Genomic DNA, 27,758 nt, shown 5'->3' with positions numbered 1-27,758 from the left:
GAATGATCCATATGATGTAGGGGGACACATTTTTATATCTGAAGAAGGATGATTCCTAAACATTAAACAATACTTAAAACTAATTAAAGCACATTTAGTCGATCACTAACCAAATCAAGAGCCTTTGATTTTAGTGTATGTGTCTTAACATTGATCTTTGTAAATAGTTTCGAGCACAAATGTATCTTTGGGACTTAATATTAACACAAACCTGCTTGATTTGTTAAACCCAGAAATAAATCAACCTCTCTATGTACTGCAGTCCAGAACTTGCCAGTAATTTATAGTTTATGTTGTCTTCATGGTTTTGAAAAAGGCTTTATAGAACTGCTTGGCAAACCATGTTTTAACAGTATTGGATTTGAAAGTAAATCAGATACAAGTAAAGTGTTGGCCATGAGTGATGAAGACTAGTGGAAGTGATAACAGCTACACTGCAAATAGGAGCTGAGAGATCATGCCTTGGAATACATTTACTTTTTTGACTGTGTCATCCATCCAACCTTAATTGAATTCAGAACACTGAAATAATGCAGTGGTGGGACAGACTTGCCAAGGTGTGTATAACGTGGTCATTGCATGACTGCCTCATAAACTGAACCTTCAGGGAAATGGACAGATTTGCACACAGAAAAACATGTTTTAGGGTCCCTTCCCAGATATTAGCTATTTATCAGTATAAGGGGAAGGTTATTTAACCACCTAGCCTAGTGTTGTTTAGTGGGCCAGAGGTCATATATGCTCAATATATTTAGTGTTTGCGAGCTTTGTTAGCCAACAATGCCATAAGTTATCCCACTGCTAAATGAAATCTTATGCTATGTTTGTACTCTCTGCCAAAGTCAAGGCTTGGTTCTGCTTGTAGGACACTGTAGAAAACATTTCTGACTGACACTAAAACACATGTTTTTCCACCAAGGCTCAGGAAAAGGAAAGGCAGAAAAGTTAAAGGAACAGTAACACCAAAACATGAAAGTGTTTATACTATTTACTATTGTTTATATAAATGCGCTACTGTGCAGCCACAGGGGTAGCCATTCAAGCTGGAAAAGAGGTAAAAAGGCACAGGTTATTTAAGCAGATAACAGATAAGCTCTGTAGAATACAGTGGGAGTCTACTCAGCTTATCTATTATCCGCTATGTAACTTGTGCCTTTTCTCCTTTTTTCAATTTGATTGGCTACTCTAAGGGCTCTGGCACACGGGGAGATTAGTCGCCCGAGATAAATCTCCCGTGTCTCGGGCGACTAATCTCCCCGAAATGCCATCCCACCGGCGAAAATGTAAATCGCCGGTGGGATGGTATACGCGGCGGCGCGATTTCAGTGAAATGCCATTTTCGCCGGTGGGATGGCAATCTGGGGAGATTAGTCGCCCGCGAACAGGGAGTTTTGTCGCGGGCGACTAATCTCCCCGTGTGCCAGAGCCCTAATGGATACATGGCAGCTTTGTTTATATAAACTATAGTAGTGTTTGCTTTAATGGATGCATTCAGATTATGCTAAGGAAAGGTATGAATTATTTGATAATTCTTGCATGTCTATATAATTTACTGGCCAGCTCTTCATCATAAATGGGATTAATGACTGGATCTCTGACATTAATCTCACACAGCACCATAACAAGGACCTACAATGTACTGAATGTCTGGATGATAGAATAATTGATGGCACTTAGCCCTTTAAAAAGCAGTCAGTTTGATACAATAGGGGAATCAGCTTTGTAATTTATCTCATATTTGATTTAATTCAGTTAAGGGACCATCTGTACAGATTCTTTATGGCAGCATAGAAAAACATTGGAGATCACAGACAGTGCTGAGACAAAACACCATTCCAAGTAAACAAACCCACTTGTGTATAATCCTGGAGAAGCTATGAAAATACTTCATGACCATCAACAACCAAACACTTGCAAATGTCGGATTTATGTATGGTATTTGTAAGCCATTTGAGTTCATATTCACTGAAAAACTCATCTGCAAGTATGATATGTTGTTTTGAAAGAAGGAAGATTACTGCATTGCCTAAAATACCAGATAACTGTGCAGTTTTAAAAGTGTCAGGCCAGCCCATCTCACAAGGGAACAACTTTAAGTGGCAGGTTAAAAAATTACTTCCAATGGAATAAATGGCTGCATGACACAATCATCTGATATGTATGCTCATATAGACTCTCAAAAGGTGGAGATATTGTACATAACTTCAACTGATTCCAAAAAGGAAGTAATGCAATTGGAAAGTTCAGCCAATGAATATATTCTCCCAGGGATGTTTATGTTGGAATACTAAGGAAATGGTAGGAGGAAGAGGAAGTGAAAGTATTCCAGTGGGAGGAAGAGGAGGCAGAAAGCTAGGAGATATTGACGGTGCTTTCCTAAAAGTCTGATGAAAATAAACCTGCTTTTGAAAGTTAAGGATGAAGGCAATTGAGAAAAATAAACTCTACTGATACTGATTGCATACAGAAAGGCCAACGTATGAGAAATTAAAATATTCTCTCCATGATGTTTATGTTAAGAGAAATGCTGAATAAGCAAAACTACCAGATGGAAAATAGATAGAACTTCAAGGAGGAATGCACTGGACATTATGGGTCTCAGTGGAGGGATCAGTCAGAATGTATTAATGTAATATCAGTCCAAAAAATAAACACTGTTTAATTTCCAATACATTTGAAAAGCTTGTCCTTATTCATTACATAGGTCATTCCATGTAATTAGTGGGCAGAATGACGATTTCAATGATAACCTTAAGGGGCATTGAGAGGAATAAGCATGACCCACCCTTTACATACTGGATATGTAAAGATACCCAGCAGCAGTTGGCCTTATGGGTTAAACTTTGTGCTTCAAAGTGAATAGGATATATTCATGGTGCAAGTACATTGTTAATGCTGTCATTGTTAATGTCCTGGAACATCTGTCACCTTTTATGCAAGTACCTTAATTGAATGGCACCAGTTTGCGCAGTGACTGCTTCCAATTAAACATGACTGCAACTGCTGTTGGGGGTCACCTTTTAAGATTCAATGTTTACACATGCTAGGCAGCAGAAGGTGTCCATTAGACCAGATATAAGGGGAGTAGAGAATCAACCTGTGGGGGTGTTAATCTACCTTTATTTTATCACCAAATCAATATAACAATACTGAAATTAGCACTAAATTAACCAAGACTGCAGCACTTGAAGTGATACCATATATCAAAAAACTCCAATGTATGCCTGATCCAATAGGCTGCTATGTGCAGATCATCTGTATGTCACAGACATTACATTACTCAAGTTTTCCACCACTCTTTACTCCAGGATTTCTTCTCAGCCATATTGCAGTCACTTCAAAAGGCTGCAATGCATTGCACAGCTCTTTGTAAAATAATGGTGTACATTTCTGGAGTCAAAATATACATCATAGGGGTCACTTATGACCTGGAAGGCAGGGTGCAAAGTGCAATAAATAGTTACAATAAGACATTTTTGCAATTTGCACTCTGCTTTCCACCCTAGATTAATTAATTTTTAAGCAAAGAGTCTCTCAATTGACCCCCTTGAATACAGTGCTGTCTGCATTCTACAGTGCTGTATTCATGAGGAGTAGGTAAGGGGATGTATTTAGGCATCCTCCATGTCGCTCAATAAATTGTGCTCACAAAAGGCTGCAACAGAGCTCAGTAAATAGCACCAGCCCTTTGGAAGCGCTGTCCTGTGCCTGCTCACATTGCTCTCAGCACCTCTGCTGTCACACACTATCCTACTATAACAAGCTGCTGCCACCATTAGTGATACTGTCATACAGGCAACTGCACTATTAATGAAATAATAGCTTTTCAAACACCCACTTATGTTTGGAGCTATGGCAAATAGGTCACGCTATTTTTACAAGAGTTATTACAAGAGTCTTCTTGCATTTAACATAAATGTTAATCTTTATTCACTCAATTTTTTATTCCTTTAAATAGCAACACATTTCATTATAAACACAAAATCAATAGGATGCATGATAGAAATGTAAAATTGTTTGGTGCATAGATCATGCTTACTGTCAGAAATACTGTATAGCTAGAAACTTGTATCACAATATGTTACATGTAACAGTAGAGGACATAAGAAACATACAAAATTATTATAAACAATACCAAACCACTGAAAAACAGTCAATCATACAAATAGGAAGTAAGACATTAGTAGACACTTAGGTGGGTTTTTTTCTTCTTTCTTTTATATCAATTTTGTTTTAAAATTGAAGTCACATCCACAACACAAAAAAAATCCCCTTCTAATTCTGCCTATTATAGTAGGCTGGAGTCATTGGGTCTGATAATTAACCCTGTGATGTTTTTATCATTGTGGATGGAAGACTTCATAAACTACTGAGAAAATATACAAAAAATGACAAATGGGTACATTAGAACACATTTTCATATGAAATAGATTCTTCTATAGGATGTAATTTGCGCCGATTTTTCATGCTTCAGGATCATAATCTTGATACTCCTCCTGCAATAATCCAACACAAAGAAACAAGTGTTAGGCATTTGACAGAGAAACGATTGTGTGGAAAAATTGTATTAATGAGTTGCATGCAGAACTATAGCTGGAAAATACCTAAGGCCAAACTGGCATACACACACTTTTTTAATTCACATAAAATCTCTTACTCTAGGGCTCATTTATGAATAAAGGGCAAGTGCAAAGAGCAAAATCACTAAATTACACCATTTAAATGCTATTTACAAAGGTTCATGCTTCCAAAAAACCTTGCAAAATGCATCTTGTGCCCATACACTTGTTTTCATTTTGCTTGAATTACATGCAAGATGCAAACTCCATGGTGCATGGGCAAAAGGAAACCCTGCCTTGAGGATCAGCATTATTTGGTCAGCATTCATTGAGGCAGCATTCACTTATTCAGCACTTATCTTTCAACTGTGTTTTTGTTTTTATCAGTATGTATGCAAAGCTTTTCTTTTGAGTCACTTTCTATAAGAAGGTAAAATATTTTCTAAATGTTTTATAACATTTAAGTAGTCACAGTGTAAAAAATAGGCAAAAAATAAACTTTATTGTAAGTCGCTTTATAAGATAATGGTTGTTAAAACATATATCTGGCAGGTGCAGAATTATGGATGCCATTTATACCATAACTTCTCATGTGAATTCTTTTTTACAGATGAGGGGGTGGTAACATAATAAAATGTGCAAAGTTTGCTACAGGCCTAGTAACCTATGGCAACCAATCAGCAGGTAACATCTCCTGGTCACCTGCTTAAAAGCAAACATCTCATTGGTTGGTGTAACAGCATCCAGAAAAACTTTGTGCCTTTTATGGGAGATATTTTGCACAATGCTATCTAATGACCATTGCTCTATAGATTGACCTGTTCTGAATTAGGTCTTATGAAAGTCTAAAGGGTTCAATTGTTATTCGTCTTAATGACATATTTTAATGGATTGACATTGTGGGACTTGGTGAGTCATCTTGAAATTAGTCAAATGTTTGCTCTATCTATATTATATGATGATTCTATTGTTTTATTTTAATAGACATAGAACATTGCTTTTCTCCCCAGTAGCAGTTCTATATTACTGAAGAGCCACAAATACTTGCTTTCGTTAATGCCTCTACTCTACACTCAGGCCAAGGGTACAGAAAACACACAGTGTGCTAAAGGAAAAGGAGGGCTTCTAGTCTGTGAAAGATGTCTTTGACTAATACATGGGTTATGCACCCTTTCACTTCATAGTGTGTGCAGATCTTGTTCTGCTCCTGTGACAGTTACTTGCCTGATACCTTGTTGGGCATCTAGCAAGCTAATGCAACACTGCTACATTATTGCATATAAGGGGGTGATTTATCAACGCTCAAGTTTGATTTTTTCACGATTCAAGTTCTTTTGCACTAAAAAAACTCGAATTATGGTTCAACAACTCAAATGTCTGATATTTATTAAGTGCAAAAAAAACAAAAGCTCAAATGTAAAACTTTGCCATGTAAAAGCTTTCAAGGTTCTATAGAAGTCAATGGGAGTTGTCCTAGGCAAAGTCAAATCATATTTTCAATTCAAGATATTTGAGTTTTTTCAATATTGTAAATTCAAGGTATTTGAGTTTTTTTTTATATAAACAAGTTATCCTTATTAATAAATAAGCAAGCATTCAATATGCAAGTTTATTTGATTTAGAAAAACAAACTCAAATTTACAAACTCAAAAATTGATAAATAGCCCATAAGTGTGTGGGGACAGATTTGCTTCAGGATAAGTGGCACAGCAGGCTCATCACCTATAACTATTAAAATAAAGTAACATTTGACCAGGCATAAGGCTGCCCTATAAAGATCTTTAGGCAGACTGAGAATTAAGTTTCATTTTAGAGATAAAGAAGACGCTTGCACTTATCTCACACTTACTGAAAAATGTACAGCAATTTATGGAACACCAATTTGCACAGTTATAAAATTTCTAGACAATATGATACCAGACAGCAAATATCTTTAGAGCTCTAAAGCAATGAAAATGTGCAGTGTACTCTCTTAGAAATGGTTATTGCAGGAACATTAGATCATTTCTACATGAGACTGAATATGAAGTTTATCGATGATAATATGAGCCTCATATAAATCATTTGAGTCAACAAAGGACATTCTCTTCCACTACTAGCTTATAACTGGAACATTTTTATGTTTCAGTATCATTGACTTTATATTTCCAGCCATAGCGCTAAAGTACCTCTATAAGACATACTTTATAACACGACAAATCAAAGTGTAAAAAAATAATCTAATATATCTAATATGCATGCAAATTGGCCATGTGTTTAATTTTGAAGCTCATTAAAGGCCCAAACATTATTCTGGGATTTCAGATGTCAGTCATTGCTTTGCAGGTAACCACAGAAAATAAAACCAGCTAGAGAATATATGGAATGGTTAGAAAATATCCTATTCATTTTGGTCAGCTTAAAGGAACAGTAACACCAAAAAATGAAAGTGTATAAAAGTAACTAAAATATAATGTGCTGCTGCCCTGCACTGGTAAAAGTTGTGTGTTTACTTCAGAAAGTCTACTATAATTTATATAAATAAGCTGCTATGTAGCCATGGAGGCAGCCATTCAAAGGAGAAAAGGCACAGGCACATAGCAAATAACAGATAAAACACTATTGTATTCTACAGAACTTATCTGTTATCTGCTATGTAACCTGTGCCTTTTCTCCTTTTTTCCAGCTTGAATGGCTGCCCCCGTGGCTACACAGCAGCTTATTATATAAATTATAGTAGTGTTACTGTAGCAAACACACCAGTTTTACCAGTGCAGGGCAACAGTGCATTATATTGTTATTACTTTAAAGCTCTTTCATTTTTTTGTGTTACTGTTCCTTTAAAAAGTTTATTTTCTACTAAGAGTTAAGAATTGAGGTTTAATAGCCCCCATGGCTTTAAATCTCTACAGGCTAATTTCTCTTAGTTATTAGGCAGAAGTGCCTTTATCAAAGTTAGATCATTTACACATGTATACTAGAGTGAACACTTCCCGTCACACTTTGATATAGTGCCGGGAATGGGGTGGCACTTCCTCTTTGGCTTCCACCTGAGGAACAGGGTGGATGTTGCTGGGAGCCTGAGACTTAGGCCTCTGGCCTCTTAAAGGAAAGGTCCCAAGGGGAGTCAGCCCTTGGTGAAGTTGGGAAACAGGGCCCCGTAAATTAGATATTTAATAGTGGCAGGTGAAGCGCCCATACCAGGACACTCTAGGAGTGCAAGTCAGTTAGGGTTGAGCTAGAAAGAGCAGTCCTGAGCTCCACATAGGAGTGGCAGATTGGAGGTATCTTTCCGAAGCAATATTGCCTGTGGTTTAGGGATCCCAGTAAATAGGGAATCGGTATAGGGAATTCCCAAAAGGTGATCTAAGCCACTTTGGGATGTCACAGAGGTGAAATGAGATTCCTGCTAAGTCTGCCTTCGGGGGGAGTCTCAACCTGCATTACATTCTACTTTCATGTTGCCTGTATTACTGCATGAAATTGCAGAACACTCTCACAATCCTCTTCCACTTAGTGAAAGCCCATTCTGGGTATGAGAGTCCAGTGTAACCCATGTTCTACTTGCACTGGTCTGGGAAGGCAGTTGTTGAGCGATAATAAGGTTAAAATATGTAAAATGAAAAATAGCCACTATTTCCACTTTATTAATCATTTTAAAAGCTCTTTGGCTGAGTCACCACTTAAACTGCAATCCAAAACGAATACAGCTTTAGTCAGCACACCAGATGACCATGGTCTAAAACATAAGCCTTTATTCATTCAAAACACTAAGCCTAATGCGTTTCATGCACACTATCCCAGACTTTAAAAACCAAACTGCAAGCTTGAAATCTAAGGGTCTCCACAAAAATATTTCAGATAGTGTAAAAGCACCCCAATGTATGTTTTTAATGCTACATGAAGATTTTTTTTCAGCTTCTGAATTTTTTTAATAATTATGTGCCTATAATTTCATAATTGCATGTGAGAATGGCTAATATAAGAATGGTTGCTTTTTTAATCAACACTTATTGATGTTTTAGCAAGTATTTTAACAGCAGACTTTACACAGAAAATGTTTACCTCAGGCGGCATTTCATATGTTTCATCTGGATTTACCGGCATATTTTCTGAATTTTCCACTGTCCCTTCCTGGCCGAAGCCGCTTTCATTCTGCAATTAAAAGAAATTACATTCTTTTTTTAAACAATTTTTATAAGCTTTTATTGCGTATTATCATTTTAATTTAACACTTCTTCAAGAATAAAAAATAACTGTATAACAGAGGTATAATTATATTTATATATGCTAACCATGATTTATAATTACAAATGCTGACCTTTTTAAGCTTCATTTTTATATATAAAATTTATTATATGCTGTTCACAGACCAAACAAAGCAAAACATTTATACATCTTAATTCCAAAATGGCCCCCTTCCTGAAATAAATACTATGCTTTAGAACCAGAAACTACTTTCTTGCTGCAGCAATCAAATTGCGCAAGGCAATTCTTATAATAAAATTTGATTTTTAAATGTTACAGATGATGGATGAGAACCATACAGCACTTCAGCTGATGCTAAACCACAATTCCCATAATATTCAGACAGCCAGTGTCTGAATGATGATGCTTGGAACTGTACTTTAATTTAGCAAAACAGATAAAGAGCACAACGAGAAACACATCTGACAGGCCATTCGTGCAAAAGTAGAAAGAAAGCTAAAGGATATCTGTTATCAGAATCAAACTTTATAGCAGTATCTGAAAACAATATATACCTTGAATAGTGATACCCCTTCACATTGTTAGACATTCCAGGACAGAATTAAGAGTTCACAATAGATAATATGATAGATATATCATCGATATATGGGGCATTGCCCTTTTATGAATTGGTATAAAAATACTTCTTGAACATCAACAAAGAATGCTCTGCAGTCCCAGATTAAGCATTGATTTTTCCAGTGCTCCTTTTTACTATATCATTTAGAAAAATGTTGCTTCTGTAGAAGTTATAGTCTATATATACACATATGTCTTTTCAGCCATTGAACAATGCTGTTTATTGTTTTGTAAGGCCAACAACAAGCTAACAATGTTTTTAACACTTTACTATTTAAGAGGCAAAGTTCACCCATGGCCCATAAATATGAAATCTGTTATCAATAAACCGTTATCCAGAAAGCTCCATAAGGAAAAATTTCTGATCCTAACTGTACTGCATAAATCCATATTGGTGGCAAAACAATCAGCAGAGTTAAGGTATGTAAATCAAAATTATGGAAAGATCATTTATCTAGAAGACCAAAACACTTTGGATAAAGTTTTGTGTGTTACTTGCTCCTTAAACAGACTTGACATATACCATACTTGATAAGAAGGTAGGAAGAATCAGTGATCCTTTTACATATATAAGTATATAACAATATGTAATTTCCCCTGTAAATTATTAACCTACAGCTATTTTATGTGCAAGCCTACTGCAATAATCATATCATTTCTAAAGAATGTCACAGAAAACATGTTTTGGATTGTTCTAGCTCCACTACATCTCTCATATTGACCTTTCTTCTTGTAATGATCCTTCTCTGACATAAACATGAAATTCATTGTACTATAAAAATTGTTTGGGAAGCTAAATTCAATTGTTCTTTCCAGAAAACCAGATTATTTCTTTTCCTTAGGAATAATCAGTGTGTGTGAATGCACATGAAATGTATAAAGGTTATACAAGACAAATGGGTGTCCATTGATTAAGTCCATATATACTGACCCATATATCAAAACAATTGTCCTTAATTTATGGTAACTATTTATTTCATCTTACACAGAGTAGTTATATCATGCACTCACGCACCTACTTTTTTCCCTAAATGTTTAGCTTGAATATTATTATTATTAACATTTATTTATAAAGCGCCAACATATTCCGCAGCACTGTACAATAAGTGGGTTTCATACATTGGACATACAGAGTAACATATAAAGCAATCAATAACCAACACAAAAGGTGAAGAGGGCCCTGCCCAAAAGAGCTTACAATCTACAAGGAGAAGATATTTTCTATTCCTAACTGTGGTAAGTCTCTGCATATATAATCTGCTTCATTATCTGCCTCTATATCTTATACCTCATATTCATGTTTAGAAATATGACTTACCTCTTCATCCTCTCTTTGTCCACTTTCACTCTTTCATTTCCTGGTAAACAAGAGCATGCAGCACCCATTCTAAGAATCTCTTCCTTGATCTGGCTGAGCTTTATAATTTACTGTAATATGTCCCTTCTCCTTTCAAGGCTACTTTAGATTTTATACAAACGGACTATTCACATCCTCCTCCAACTTTCACATTCTGATTTCCACCCTCTACTGAATCAGCAAAATATTTTTTCAGTTGTGCCAGGTTTAAATGTCACTGCTCAACCAACCTACTGTATAAATACTACCATTGCTCTACCATCATAAATGGCTTGAATAAATTTCAAATCTTAAAACAACCCAGCATCCTTTGTAAGAAATGATAATTTGCTGTTAGTTAGTTAGTTAGTTAGTTGCTGTTAGTTTTTGATACCAGAATTCTACCACAAAGAGCAGATGACGATGGGATTTTATTCTTGCGTGCATGTATGCATACCTTTATTCATAAAACTATAAGAAAATGCTTTACAATTGGTAGGACCATAACATTTTTTTTAGACGTACATATTATGCATGTGTGTGTTTCCATAATTTGCTAAAACGAAATATGGTTGACTATATTCCAGGATGGAAATCATGTTTTGTCTCACACAACAAAAACATCTTTAAAAGTAAAGCTATCCACATGTACAAATTTTTCTCACAATTCGGTCAATTTTCAGTTTTTCAGAAATGTCTTTATGCATTAGCCTTCAAAAAAAACAATTTTGATTAATCTAGCAATCAAAATAAGTTGTTTGACCATACACTATATTTAGCCAGTAATCGGGAACAACCAAAAGCATCTGAGCTGTGGCCTTTATGAAAATTTGCCACCGTATAATTCATCAGTTTACCAGAATCCAGCTAAATTGTGTGTGTGTCAGCATATTGATACCATGTATACTTCACTATGCACTATACAGGGCAGAAATGCTGAACCCAGGAACGACACGGCAGGTCGCGAACAGGGAAAGAAAAAGGAGCAGCCCCCTGATCCATATCAGTTCCTCTTGATACGTGCATCCTATACTCTGTTTGAGTGTATTGGGAAGTTTTATTTGTATTAAAGTATTTAAGTTTTTACACATATGGCGTATGTTATCACCAGTGTTAAAAAACACATGAGAGTGCACATTGTGAAGCAATAACAGTATTACACTATATTTTTTTTTTCTTTTCTTTTTTTTCTTCCTCATAAGACCTCATCGCTAAGTCTAAAGCAGAAGAGGGCACTTTGGAGTATTTAATTGAACTGTATTTGACCTGGGACACGAGGTATCTGAAGTCAGGAGCATACACTGAAAATTGCACTTATTTATATTTGTAAAAATACTTCAAAGATACATGGTCTCAGAATGCACAACTATAAATTCAGAAGAAATGAATGATAATGACATAATTCATTATATGATGGTGCAGGACCACACAACATGTATTGACAAGTGGCTTTTGTATCAGCTGCTAGTATACATAGAAAAACAAAATCTCTTTTTTTTTTTAACTGGACATAGATTTTTAACAGTAGACCTCTGATGACCCTTTAATGCCCTTAAGGGTCCCCAACCTTTCTTACTTGTGAGCCACAGTCAAATATAAAAAGACTTGGAGAGCAACACAAGTAAAGTAAAAGTTCATGGCGGTGCCAAATAAGGGGTAAGATTGGCTATTATGTAGCCTCTATGCACATTATCAGCTTACAGGAGGCTTTATTTGGTAGTAAATCTTGTTTTTATTCAACCAAAACATGGCAACAAGTCAGGAATTCAAAAATAACTCCCTGGTTTGGGGGCACTGAGAGCAACATCCAAGGGGTTGGGGAGCAACATGTTGCTCCTGAGCCACTGGTTGGGGTTCACTGCTTTAATGAGTAGATTTTGTACTACCCTTTGGGTTATATCGACAAAGTGAAAGTTTTTAGAATATCTAGGCTACTAGCTCAACTGCTTTAAATAGCCTTTCTTGAATACGGAATGCATGGATTTTTTTATAACAGTAATGCAAAAACAGTAATAAAATATACTGCAGTTGTAGCTAAAGATATATAACCATATCAATTTACAGGGAAAAGCAAATGTCTAAAGATGTTCTTTAAAGTATTTCACACATTTTAATTTATGTTAGCTACACAATTTTCTAAACCCTTGTAGAATAAATTCCAAGAGCCATTAGGGAACTGTGGAAGTATTGAAATGACAAGTAGAGATGCTTACTGGCGTAATTTTCCATTAACCTTTCAGCAATGCTTAAATAATGAGATTTTGTAATGCATAGGTGTCTTTAACAGTATCTGCCAATGGGCTCTAAATAAAGAACAACAATATCCTTATTAAATGTGTTTATGTCTTATGTGCCCAACAGGGATTTATATTTAACACTATACTTACAGCAATCATATTCTGAGAGCATGACTTTTGTAGACCTCACAGATGGTAAGAGCATCAGCAGTGAGATAAGGTTAAGTACCATGTTTAGACATGTCAGCTATATTACACCTTAGACCACAGCATTTTATGTATAAGATGTGAGGGCTAGATGCACAAATAATTATACCCCCACTCATTAAACAACTTGCAGTAGGATATAAAAAAGTACAACATAAAATTAGAATGAATACAAAATGGGCCTCTTACGTCTGTGTTGCTGCCCTTTCATGATTCAAAGCAGCTACTCCCCCATTACTCACGCTCAGGTCTGCTTGTCTGGGCTAAAACAAATTGATCAGTCTTGTTTGGCCATTCTTGTAAATTGTCAACTAGTACACTCAGATTCCTTCATTTTGAACAAAAAAGGTTTTCATCCCATACTTGTAGAAAGCCATGAATGGCATTTGGCAGCTGTCCCTACATTGTAAAATCATTATATTCTATATAGCTTAGCCATGTCCTTCTTTTATACTGGAACCCAAAGAGTTCTCTATATGAGGCCTTAGCAGTGCTTTATAAAGGAAAATAATAACACTCTTTGAGAGTCAATACCTGCTTGTCTGTATTTAATGGGGATATTCAAAACAGGTGATTATATGACATGGCTGGGCCACACTACATGAAATGGCAAGTGCCTTTTGTATCAGCTGCTGGTATAATGCTTAAAAAAGGCTGTGCAGTGGAGCCTACACACTATAAAAATGCTATTTTCTGATACAAATCTTTTTACATACAAAAGCTGTCAAAGTGACATAGAGTAGAGAACAGCATGTATTTGATAAAGGGGAATGCAAATTAGTAATTGTAGTGAATAGAATAAAATGAAAATCTGTACACATTTCAACATTATATCCAAGGGAAAGGCTATACCCAATACTGGGCTATTTTTATTTAGAAACCTTAACTGTGGCAATTAGAAAATCGCATATGAAAATGTCTGAGAAAGCTTTACATGGTTTACATGGTTTCCCATAGGTCTACTGGCATTTAGTAAGTATTCAGATACACTTATTAGAGATAAACAAACAGCTGAGAAACATTTCAAACTTTATTCTATTTTTCAGAAATGTTTTACCGCATAAAAAGGAGTGATAAAAAAGATTTTCTAAGCAAAATGTCTACCTGTGCAAAAATATGTTAGTGAATTTTTAAACCAAATTTTGCTGGAATGCTAGAATATTTACTATACAGGTATGGGACCTATTATCCAGAATGCTCGGGACCTGGGATTTTCCAGGTAAGGGATCTTTCTGTAATTTGGATCTCCATAACTTAAGTCTGCTAAAAATCATTAAAATATTGAATAAACCCAATAGGCTTGTTTTGCCTCAAATAAGGATTAATTATTATTACAAATTACTGTTTTATTATTAGAGAGAAAAAGGAAATCATTTTTAAAAATTATTTGCTTATAATGGAGTCTATGGGAGATGGCTTTTCTGTAATTCAGAACTTTCTGGATAACAGGTTTCCGGATAAGGGATCCCATACCTGTATTCTGGACACAGGCTGCTGTTTAATACTATTCATCATGTCTGAGTAATCAGACACTTGGTAAAGAGGTAAAGCCTTAACATGCTGTAGTACATATGAGAGGAAAATGCATTACCTTGAAAAAATGTAAAAAGAGAGAAACAGAAAAAAATGCCCCAAATTAGACTTTATGTAAATAGAAAAAAAAGCCACATTAAGGGCATAAGCCATTTTTACTCATATTCCTGTGGCAGATAAAATTGAATTTATTGTTAACACATCTGCCTCTTACACTGAGCGGCTCAACAACTTCATTATTACTCTACAAACATTACCAACAAAGGCCCGGACATAATTGAATAAAATGGTCCACACTTCTCTAATAATGAATAGTTTTGGCATCTCTTAAATTTATAATACTTAATCTCTTTTTGTAGAGAATGGTGTGTGACATATCACAGTTCAGAGGAATACAAAGGAGCAGATTTGTGTCACTATATTACAGTTTTAGCATTCACATCAAAATGCACTTCTGGGGATTCTGTTTGGTATAATGGAATAGTAATAAATGGTTTTTGTTTGCTGCTTGTCTAATAATATAAAATGGTGTAAATTTGGGTGGGCATGAAGAGAAACTAGAGGAGTGCAACTAATGGACTGACAGAGAGATACTGTAAAGATACTAGCCAGTTAGCACTATTAAACATCAAAGAGTTTGCAGAAGGGCAAAAAGATGAATTAAAGAGGTTATCACTTTAAATTCATTTTTAGTATGATGTAAATTGTGATTTATCTGAGACAGTTTGCAAGTCCTCTCTGGGTCCTAATTACCTTAGCAACCAGGCAATGTTGTGAATGAGAGCCTGGAAGATAAATAAGAAAGAGGTTGAATAGAAAGATAATGAATAAAAAATAACAATAATACAAAAATTGTAGTCTCACAGAGCAATACTTTTTAGCTGCCAAGGGTCAGTGACTTCCATTTGGGAGCTGGAAAGAATCAAAAGATGGCAAATAATTCCAGAACTATAAAAAAGTTTCTAAGAATTGTCCATTCTATAACATACTTACAAGTAAACTTGAAGTTGAATTTCCCGTTTAAGATTTGAAGGAAATGAACACTGCAGAAGATGCTGCTTATTTTGTTTAAGAAGTTACTTTGAGTTATTTCAGTCCCTAATGTCTTTCTCCCCTGAACTACAAGCAAATTATAAAATCACTCATTGTGATGAATAAGAGCAAAGAAAAATAAATTAGAGATCCTTTATTATTAAGCCATACTATGACTTGTTTTATGAAAACTATGACGTTCAGTACAACATTGGAAATACAAAGCATGTTACATGGTATTTTAAAGGAGAACTAAGGCCTAACTAAAGAACATAAACAAAAATGTTTTGGGCTTCTGTACCAGCCTAAGGTCATCACAGCCCTTTAGTAGGGAAGACCTGTGCCTCTGAATATGCCCCCAGTATATCCCCATCTTCTTTTCTGTCGATTCACTGAACATAGTCTGTACTGCTGTCAGTAACGGAGCTTAGGGACTGACGCACAATACAAGTGCAATCTGTACATACTGAAAACAATATCTATACTAATTAGTACAGATAATTTCTACATTGCAGCCCAGAAACTAGTGCATTCTGCATCAGAATTTAATAATCAGGCCTGTAGCATCAGCGTATCTATCCTTCTATCTATCTATCTATCTATCTATCTATCTATCATCTATTCTGTCTGTCTATCTATCCTCTATTTAGCTCTATTTCAGAGTATATGGCTTATTGCAGTTCAGATGTACTTAGCCAACTTTTTTCCTTTACTTTTTTTCTCTGAGAATCTCACACTGCATAGATATATATATATGAATGATGGCACTGGCCTTCATCTGTTATATATGTTTCACTTTTAACCATCTTATTGTAAGCAATCATTGTTAACGCAGGTAACTCTATGCCATTACAGAATAATGCTGGGATGTGCTATACAAAGAAAACGAGTTACCTAAGTAACTTTTCTTTTTCCATAAAACAGCAGGGACCAAATTCCTCTGGTTCTATTATATATTTGTGTTAAAATACTGCTAAAAACTCTGCTGTATAATCTGTATTTGCTTATATACAAATGAAACAGACTATAAAGGTGCAGTACATTTTAAAATGTAACATTTTACAGAGAAAAAACATTCAGTACAATGAAAAGGGCGTTGGACTGTGCTAAGCAGATAGTATTAAAACTTTTGTTTTTTCTTTAGGTTTAGGTATATCAGAGAACGTTTTATCTTCATCTTTACTTACTTGAAATTGTGTCTAGTTTTTATATACTATATTTTCATGACTCTACCTCCTACCAATAAAGAGCATTGTGGAAAAAGCACCACCATACTGCCATTCTTGGCATACACACTCAAACTTTCACTCTGCTCTCACACTTCCTCCTCTGCCCTGACTATCTTGTCTATAAATACAGCTCTGCTCTGACTTCCTCCCTGAATCTTCATTCTCCTCTCCTCCCTCATTGCCAACAAGCCTCCATTCCCAGACTCTAGTTAAACATTTCCACTGTGCTACTTTGCTACTTTCCAAAATGGCCATTATATCAGGTTTAAAATACAAACACCCACTTAAACTCCTCATCCCTTCCTTGCTTTGCTCCTGTACTCCCTCATCTGAATGGCTATGGAAAAAATCTTGTGCACATCCTGACTTTCTTCGCTGAAGTTTCTTCTCTCTGGCTTTAACACTGCTTTCTTTCAGGCTGATCAATCATACTCATTAACATGCATTAATCTAAACCATTGCTCCTTTTTTATCTGTTCAGTTAACTGCTCAAACCCCTATCTGTAGCACAATCATTACCTGTTATCTCACCCCAACAATTCACAAACCACTTCAAATCCAAACTTGACCTGATACGCAAATCCATCACCCCTGTCTCTTTTCAAGCCTTTTGCTCAACATGAAGCTCCCTTGAGCATCAATTGGCTTCTTCCTCCCTGTCTCTAAGCTGTTTTCCTCCTCTCCTGCCACTAACCTGCTCTCTTGGTCCCATTCTGTCACACTTTTTAAAAGATCTATCATGCATTGTGTTCCTGCCCTAACACACATATTCAACTCATCCCTCTCAACTGGTATATTCCCATTCACCTTCAAGCATGCCCTTGACACACCAATACTCAGGACACCTTCCTCTGATTCAACTTGTCTTGATAAATATAGGCCTTATTCCTACCCTTCCCCCAAGCTCTTAGAACAGATTGTCAACAGTTTACTGAACCTCTTGCATACCAACCATCTTCTTAACCCCTTTTATGAAAATGGTTTTACATTCATCTGACTGTGGGGAAGAGCACAAGTTGCCCATTGAACTTGCAGAAGTAAATGAGCCCTTACATGTCCAGAACATAACTGCTTATATTTCCACATAAACCTGGTCCCCTTCCTTCATTTAACATTACAGTCAACAAACTGACTCTACATGCAGTCTCACAAGGCTATTACTAGCTGGTCTTCCAGAATCTTATCTGTACCCACTGCAATCCATCATCACTGCTGCAGTCACATCATCTTGTCTGCATCTAAATCTCTCTTGACCACCTCATTAGTAAAGTCTCTCTCCTGGCTCCCAGTAACCCGAAACATTAAAGGAGTGCATGCATTTGTGGTTCTATATAAAAATACATACATAAAAGAAAAGTAGAAAAAGTGCAGTAACTTTCAGTGCAAGCTTGGCAATAATGAATATGTAGCAGCACCTTTGAAAGTACATTTATTATTTACTCAGCTTCAAAATAAATTTTTTAATTTTTTCTTTCAAATATTACAAGAGGCTATGGATATATGATGTAATTGACTTTGTATATTGACAAATCACCAAGAAACTGTAACTTTTCATACAAAACAGCAAATTATTTTAAGTTCAGTTTTAATTCAATTTTAAGTACAGTTCAAAGATAAATAGAGACAGTAGTCAAAAACAGCACTTCTGTACTGTATATCTTAGAGTAATTAATAGATTGAACACTTTTCTGGTGATTAAATGTCACATTTTTTACCAGTAGATCTCACATACAAGAGACATATGTTCCAAAAACATTATTTCTAGAAAACACAGTATATCTTTAAATATTTTTAGCCAAAATCACATGTATATGTTAAGTATGATATTCAGGTAAATTGCCGGTGGACCTACTATGTTTTGTACTAACCAGTAACTTCATAGATATAATGATGGGGACTAGAACAGTGCCCCACAAAGTGCTTACCCATAAAAATAAAATAAATCAATAATTATTGTATATAAATAATGCATATATGCTTTATGGGAGAGGATGGTAGAATCCTACACAAGTCCCATTTCTGAAACTGGGACCCATCACATATGTAAGACCCACACTCAGACCTCCAACCCCATTATGCCCGCTTGTACCTGCTACCAGATTTGACTGGTATAGCTACCTTATCAGCAATCCACTACCCAGTGGCGACCATGAAACTTGCATTGATGTTGGTGCAAACTGGAAATGCTAACACCAGAAAGTACATCATCAGAAGACAGAGGTGAAACAAGGAATAAAGGAGTAAAATTTGCTTATATTGAGACCCCGTGACCCAACCCACAGTTCTGCTGACCTGCCAGCCATATGGGCATCTGCAGGTTCTACCTGCAACCTGCAAAATACCCTTTTTGCAGGTTACCTGTGTAAGCTCAACCTTATGCATTGGAGGGTTACATATAAAAGGGGTAGATCAAAATTCTGCATCAGGAAAAAGTCCAATGACTGCAATGTGTGTTGTGTAAAAAAACACTCGCTATAAAAATGCTCATTGACTTCAACATGTGTTGTGTGGAAACAAACACTGCAAAAAATCCACCCATTGACGTCAATGCATTTTGCGTGAGGAAAAATGCTGTAAAAAAAAACTCCCATTGACTTCAAGACATTTCATAAATTTTAAAGCAGTTTTGCAAATTTTTGGGGAAAGATTTTGGGACAGATTAACTCTAGTCACAAATACGGAGTTGAATTAATTGATAATGTCAAATGAATGAGCATCCATTTTTGGACCTACACTAACTGAGAGACCAGAGGGCACCCTTTGATAGGATGCACTAGAACAGAGTTTAGTTCTTTCATTTGAATTTCAATTAGTTGCCCTAGCTTTTGGGCTGTAGTAATATAGAAATAGAAAGTAGGTCACTATAAGATAGGCTAGAATTATTATACAGCTGCAGAATCTCTGAAATTTTGTTTTACTAAAATAGCATGTCTTCTAGGAATTAAATACTAATCGCTCATACACATCTTATTAGTAAGTACCTCACGTGCAGTAGTTCACACAGTATATGGCTAATACTGGCATTATTCCTCTGAGCGTTTGGGGCACCACTCTAATTAAGAAAGCAATGGGAATTCCAGTCTAATCAATTTAATCCAGAAGGCGTCATCAAGTGCCAAGATCCATCACTGTCATCGTTACAGACGCAGTTTCCACCAACCGCTTAATGCACTAAACTGCCTTTGGGAGAGAAATTCATAATACTACTGTAATTAGTGGAGGAATGATGCAGGTAAGATAGTGAAGTTTGCAAAGTCTCTACTGCTTTCATCTAATTGTATCTTGGGGTTTTCTTGCCAGAGACTGAAAGTTTCATAAAGCATTAATTGCCCATCTGAGAAAAGTAATTGAATTTTCATTTGTTTTAGAAGGTGCTCTTCGGGTAAAATATATTTTACCTTTCTAAGGATTCTTTTAATCTCTTAATACATGACACTTCTATGATTGCCAGGTTAAGATTGTAGCAAGTTAAAATACTGTGACTGTGTGCCAGTATGGATGTTGATATTAAGACTATCTAGCTTTAGAGCTCAAAGAGATGAACAAATTGCTTGTGACAGTTAATCAATTATATGTTTAAAAGCTGAACAAAGTCACACAAAGGATTAGGCCAAAAATGATATGAGGTATAGGAGGCCTCTAATAGCAAAAATGCATATATTCTATATTATAGCCCCTTTTCTTATATCATTCCTCAGTAATGTTTCTGTGATAACCCAGAGCACGAGTATGTGTAGTACTGCAGCAACAAATAAGAATACTGTCAGGACAATTTTTACTGCCATAGAAGTGCTGTATAGTGAACCTTGTAAATCAAGCAGTGTCAGACTGGGCTACCTAAGCCCACCAGAGAACCTCACCCCAGGGTCCAACCCAACACATTAACACACCTGCTTCCACAATCCCTCACAGATTTATCTCCCCCCACTATCCACACAGGGCTGTCTCAGCAAAGTATTGGGTGGGGCTAACATTTTTGCAATTCCTTTTAGCATAACTACTCAAATAAGCCAATAAGATCACTCTAGAAACTGTAGCATTAGTATTCATAGTTACATAGGGTTGGAAAAAGACCAGTGTCCATCAAGTTCAACCCATCCGAGTAAACCCAGCACACCTAACCCACACCTACCAATCTATACACTCACATACATAAACTATAAATACAACCACTAATACTAACTGTAGATATTAGTATCACAATAGCCTTGGATATTCTGATTGTTCAAGAACTCATCTAGGCCCCTCTTAAAGGCATTAACAGAATCTGCCATTACCACATCTCTAGGAAGAGCATTCCACAACCTCACTGCCCTCGCTGTGAAAAACCACCTACGCTGCTTCAAATGGAAGCTCTGTTCCTCTAATCTAAAGGGGTGACCTCTGGTGCGTTGATTGTTTTTATGGGAAAAAAGAACATCCCCCATCTGCCTATAATCCCCTCTAATGTACTTGTACAGAGTAATCATGTCCCCTCGCAAGCTCAACAGTCTCACCTCATAGTTTAAATCTTCCATCCCCTTTACCAGTTTAGTTGCACGTCTCTGCACTCTCTCCAGCTCATTAATATCCTTCTTAAGGACTGGAGCCCAAAACTGCACCGCATTCTCAAGGTGAGGCCTTACCAGGGACCTATAAAGGGGCAAAATTATGTTCTCATCCCTTGAGTCAATGCCCTTTTTTATACAAGACAGCACTTTATCTGCTTTAGTAGCCACAGAATGACACTCCCTGAAATTAGACAACAAAAACCCCTAGATCCTTCTCCATTAAGGATACCCCAACACACTACCATTCAGTAGATAGTTCGCGTTTATATTATTCCTACCAAAATGCATAACTTTGCACTTATCAACATTGAACCTCATTTTCCAGTTTGCTGCCCAGTTTTCTAATTTTGTCAAATCGCTCTGCAAAGCGGCAGCATCCTGCATGGAACTTATAGTTTTGCACAATTTTGTGTCATCAGCAAAAATAGAAACAGTACTCTCTATGCCCTCCTCCAGGTCATTAATAAACAAGTTAAAAAGCAAAGGACCAAGGACTGACCCCTGCGGTACTCCACTAACCACACTGGTCCAATTAGAAAATGTTCCATTGTACTCTATCCTTCAGCCAGTTCTCTATCCAATTACAAATATTATGTTCTAGGCCAATATTCCTTAATTTGATCATTAACCTTCTGTGAGGTACTGTATCAAATGCTTTAGCAAAGTCCAAGTAGATGACATCAACTGCCATTCCAGCATCGAGGTTCCTACTCACCTCCTCATAAAAGGCGACTAAATTAGTCTGGCAAGATCTGTTACGCATAAAACCATGCTGGCACAAACTAATAGTATTGTGAACTGCAATGTATTCAAGTACCCTATCCCTTATTACCCCTTCCAAAAGTTTTTCTACTACTGATGTCAGACTAACAGGCCTATAGTTTTCAGGCTGAGAACGGGATCCCTTTTTAAATAACGGCACCACATTAGCAATCCGCCAGTCTCTCGGCACCATGCCAGACCTCAATGAATCCTGAAAAATTAAGTGAAGAGGTTTGGCAATCACAGCGCTCAGCTCATTTAATACCCTGGGATGAATCCCATCCGGCCCTGGACCTTTGTTTACCTTTACATGTTCAAGTCTCTTTTGAATTTCCTCCCGAGTGACCCATGCGTCAGTAGCTAAATTACTAGAACTGGGCATATTAAAAGGGAAGCCTTCATTATCTGGCTCCTCAGATGTATAGACAGATGAAAAATAAGAGTTCAAAATTTCTGCTTTTTCCCCATTCTCATCAACCAACTTACCCCCCCGTGATAATAAGGTTCCCACCCCTTCTTGCTTCATTTTTTTACTATTCACATAATTAAAAAATAATTTTGGATTCTTTTTACTCCTAGCTGCAATATCCCTTTCCATTTCTATTTTAGCTTGCTTGATAGCTTTTTTGCATGCTTTATTTACTTCCTTGTACCTGATGAAATTTTCTGCTGTCCCAGCTGTCCCTAAAAGCACGTCTTTTCTTACCAACCTCGACACTAACACCTTTATTCAGCCATAAAGGTTTTGCTTTGCGATGCCTCTCCTTGCTTACAAGGGGGATATACTGTTGTGTATACCTGCAAAGCAATGTTTCTCTGAATGTATTCATTATTTCCCAATGCAAATAAGCAGGGATTAACAATTCGGACAATTGTTAAGTCTACAAGCTATTTTAAACTGTCGTATGAGTGGTAAACATTGGTAACACAAACAAAAGCTAAATCAACCCATATCTTGGTTTTTAAGAACAAACTTGAGATTAAGGTTGATTTAGTTTGGTTAGAAAAATAAAGAGCATTTGTTAGATATTTACAATTCAGCGATATGGGATGGGAATTATAATACTGCTATAATATAGCTAGGGTAGGTCAAACATTTCAAGACTAAGACTGTCAGACAGGAACTCTTTGTGGTATAACTGATTCATGTAGAATCACGAGAAAGCCATAAGATGTTCATTGAAAGCTGTCTTTATATAAGCAGGTCATTTGAAAAAATGGCATTTGCATAGACTATCTACCAACTAGACTAATACCTGTAGGGTATTAGAAATTGTTCACAAATTTCATATAATGGGAATTCCCCCCTGCAGATGCAACTTTCCTTATGCTCCTTCTGCTTGTAAATGCGCAGACTTAAGAGAGTAAATAAGAAAAGGGAAATTAGCAGTAAACAATCCCAGGAAGAACCCTTTGCTGAGTAGGAATCCAAATAACCATTGTGACTAGGGAATCCTGCATCTGTAGGGAGATACACAATAGGGCAGAATTTTAATGTAAATTAAGTTTTTGTGACTTCTTAACACGATAGCTAGGAAATTTTTTTTTCTTCAATTCTTTATTTTCCAATTTTTGTATACGGGAAAGGGTACAGAAGGAAAAGGGGAGGGTATGGGGAGGGGAACATTGTTATTGTACATCTTTTTCATTTCTAACAATTGAGTTTTTAGCAATAGCATTCAACAAGTCATATCTACGTATTCATTTATACAGTAAGAATTCTATATGCAATTTTCTGTAAAGTCAAGAGCTGATCTGAATGACCGAGATTAAACATTATAAAGAGTTTAGATAATTTAACCACGGTGATAGCTAGGAAATTTAGTGTTGTCTGAGAGATGCATTTTTCCTGTTTTTTATTTGGGTACTATTTCCGTGTTATTTAAAGGTAAACTAACCTGTTTATATTAGGGTTAATATGCACATTAGACTATAAATGTTCAGTGAAATCAATTGGCATTGTTTATTTTACCCTGAGAGCCCTATTTATGTATATATTTTGTTCATTCTTGCCATTTTGTCCCAGTCATATCATAGACTGTGGTAAAAGAGGGGGATCAAGAGACCATAGTATTGATCGGCAAAACTGTGAGACTATAGTCAGCAAAATGACATGGCAATAAAAAAGTTCCTTTCTGTATGAAAAACAATGTGATCACTAAATACTAATTCACTGATTTATACCAACAGACACAAGCACATATACTCTAAATTTAGATAAGGTTATAATTAGAATTTACTGGGGCTAATAATAATATGGATGTGCAGATGGTTTTCTGTACCAAACATTGATCAAAACCCCCTTGATGTCCCTTCATATTTAAAATATAGAAAAAAAATGCATGCATATATATGAATAGAGATAGTTACAACCAGTTCAATAAATGTAACATCAAAATTAGAGGCCCTTGCCCAGAAGTGGGAAGCAAAAGTATGTATTTTTATAAGCAGACTCTTGGGCATAAGGGACCAGAATTATGTATTTGTGCCACCCACCCCCAATGATAAGATAACCTCTGGTAAGCAGCATATGGACTAGCTTTATCTAGTATTCATTACTGTCCAAGTTAAAAAAAAACATAGCAGTATTTCAACAATTATCTCAGTTCATTTGACCAAGGCATGGAAGGCATTTCACTGTGGTGTAGGTGGCGTAAAAAAACCTCTGCCTTGTTGCTCAGCACATTTTATTCTCTCGTGATATTTAGTCAATAACAACTGAAATGAAAAGAATAATGCCTTTGTATTACATGTGCTAATTTCCTACCATATGCTGCTTCAACAAAATATGGTATGCAGTAAACAAGCATAGACAGAAACACACAACTGCACATTTCTTTATAAAGAACAGAGCACTTCTGTTTCCTTCTCTTAAGAGACTTGTATTCATCATTGAAAGGCTCTGCTATGCTTTTATTCCATACTGATGTATCAAACAGATTTCTGTTAATTGTGTCTGTGCAGAGTGAGAATGTCAGTAGAGCAGACTTACCCATAAAAAATACTTGGAAAAGTCAAAGATTAATGTAACCTTAACTTTTTACCTAGGTAAGGAAATTGCCTAGCTAAATGGATGTTGAGGTAAGAATGGGAGGTCATGGCAGTACAGGGTACCAGGAGACAGGAACAAGGAATCTTGAGCACAGAACTAGAAAGGTACAGGAACATGGATAAGCAAGAACTCAGGAACAGCACTTCACATAACAAGGTAACCAATTCAGAATCAATATAGGATACTGAATCAAACAATCAAACAACCCACGAATTAACAAAAATGATCCAGCAAGGACCAAACACGGGAGGGACCTTTTAAAGGGACCAAAATAAATAATTACCAATACCTGGCAAAAGGCAGGAAAAAAAGGCTACAAGGAACTACCAAAATAATGGTTTGCCAGCAACTCAAAGTCAAAGCAAGTTTGAGAGGTACCTGCAAAGCCTCTGAACAGGGTGTGCAGGGTTTAAGTCTCGATAGTTCCTAACAGAGGATCCATATTTATGCTTTGAGATTTGAATAAATAAAAGTCACTGCATGCAAACAGAGCAATCAATTTAGGAGAGATTGGTGACAGAAAAACACTTGGACAGCCTTCTGCCATTGATGTAAGACTTTGCATAAATCAATGCTGTAAAAGTGACAGCTCTGGTAAGTCTGGAACAGTGAAGACTAGAATATAGGTTGAGTAAGTCTGAGCGCAGACAGAAGAGCAAAAAGAAGTTCTGCCTTAATTGTATGACTGACATGAAACAATGAGGGAAGATCTGTGGTGGAAGAAACAAAGTCTTCAAGATTAATCAGCAACCACTGAAAAAGCTAAACCACTAAAAACCACTAAAAAGGCTTCAATCACCCCTCTAAAGGTTATATAATGAATCTAAGGGACTTTGCCACTCTCCTTACCACAGGGGTTATTTACATGTTGAAATGCCATTGTGGTAAGGCCTCTGTGGTATGGGTAAAACTAAAAGAGAGTTTCGATCTAGAATTAAGGAACACAGAAGGTCAATATACAACTGTGACTTAGAAAAAAATGACATACGTAACACCAGTGAGCAAACATTTTAAAACACAAGTCACAATTGACATGGCTGGTTTTACAAGTGGTGAATGTTCCCTCTAGGGGAGGCGACTATAACAGGTTATTACTACAAAAGGAAATTATGTGGATTGACAGCCTTAATTCCATCACCCCTATGGGCCTAAACAAAAGTCTGAATTTTTCTTGCTTCTTCTAATTTTTGTGGCTCTTTCTATTGTATGTGGAAACTGCTGACATATTTTGCTTCAATATTATTGATTCAATGTCTTTTTCCCTACAGCCACTACTATATTTCCATGAATGGGAATTTTCTTTAATGATGGACTATATGGCTAATATTTTGTTTGTCTTTCACAGGTATTTTTTTTGAATCATTATGTTAATATAATTACTGTACTATGTTAATACACTTATTTGCATAAAGATATACAGATATACATCTGTTATCTCTCCCTGCTACTCTCTTCCCTCTACCTACCTCATTTACAACATGTGCCAGTGATCAAGCATTTAAAGGCCTTTATAAGCCTGCACCTTACAACTCAACCGTTGCTTGTTCATCAAAGCTCCTGAGCCTGATCTAGCCTGTAATTCCTGGTTGCTGTGTCGCTACCTGGTTCCTGTGTCCCTGCCTGATTCCTGCCCAGATAGCCTTGTCCCTTGTTCCTGTTCATCAGTTCCCATACAGTTCCCAATTCCTGTTGCTGTGGGTTCCCTGGTTTGACCTCTGGCCTGTTTCTCGATTCTGCTGGTTTGCAGCCTGTGCAGACCGCAGCCTGCCTTCCTCTTGGACCTTGCCTTTTTTATGACAATTCTGACCTTCCAGCCTGTTGGACTGGACTCTGACTGCACCTGTCACTTGCCTCAAGCATAGGCTTGAATGTTGGACTATTGTTACTTAGTTTTACTTCATTCTGTTTTCTTTTTCTTTAATTATTCCTTAATCTGTCCTTAAAAGGGAAGGAAAGGCTAAGTCACTTGGGGGTGCTAAAATGTTAGGCACCCCCAAGTGACTTAAATCGCTTAACCCGTACCCCGGGCTGGTGCCCCTGTTAGGAGAAAACCCGCAACAGCCCGGGGGACCTGGGGCGATGCGCTTTCTCCTTCCGCCTTCTCTGTTAAAGTTCAGCTTTTTACTCTACTGCACATGCGCGCGCAGCGAAGAAGGAAGGAGGAAGCGATCGCTGCTACCCCGGGCTGGTGCTGTTCTCTCCATACAGGGGCACCAGCCCGGGGTACAAGGTAGGCGATTAAAGTCACTTGGGGGTGCCTAACATTTTGGCACCCCCAAGTGACTTAGCTTTTCCTTCTCCTTTAAATCTGTGATTAAATCTTTCTTTCCCACAAGCTTTAATAAATCCCCTGAAAACTGAACAGAAATGTTTGAAGGGGCAATATATGCCTATGTACATTTTTAATAAACATGGACACAATAAATAGTATTTATAAAAAAATGTAGTCTGTGTA

At 36.6% G+C, this 27,758-nt stretch overlaps 1 protein-coding gene across 3 annotated transcripts in view; it reads right to left on the bottom strand.

The window, feature by feature from the left end:
* Positions 1-3,901: 3,901 nt before the first annotated feature.
* Positions 3,902-27,758, bottom strand: part of snca (synuclein alpha) — a 65,600-nt gene continuing 41,743 nt past the window's right edge. For all 3 annotated transcript variants that reach the window (NM_001097407.1, XM_031897325.1, XM_031897353.1), the window contains 2 exon segments: positions 3,902-4,496; positions 8,604-8,693. In NM_001097407.1, coding sequence (NP_001090876.1) covers positions 4,464-4,496; positions 8,604-8,693 — 123 coding nt within the window. In that variant the 3' untranslated portion in view covers positions 3,902-4,463.

Source organism: Xenopus tropicalis, chromosome 1 (genome assembly GCF_000004195.4).
Source record: "Xenopus tropicalis strain Nigerian chromosome 1, UCB_Xtro_10.0, whole genome shotgun sequence".
Classification (NCBI taxonomy): domain Eukaryota; kingdom Metazoa; phylum Chordata; class Amphibia; order Anura; family Pipidae; genus Xenopus; species Xenopus tropicalis.
This window is presented reverse-complemented; position numbering and strand designations above follow the sequence as displayed.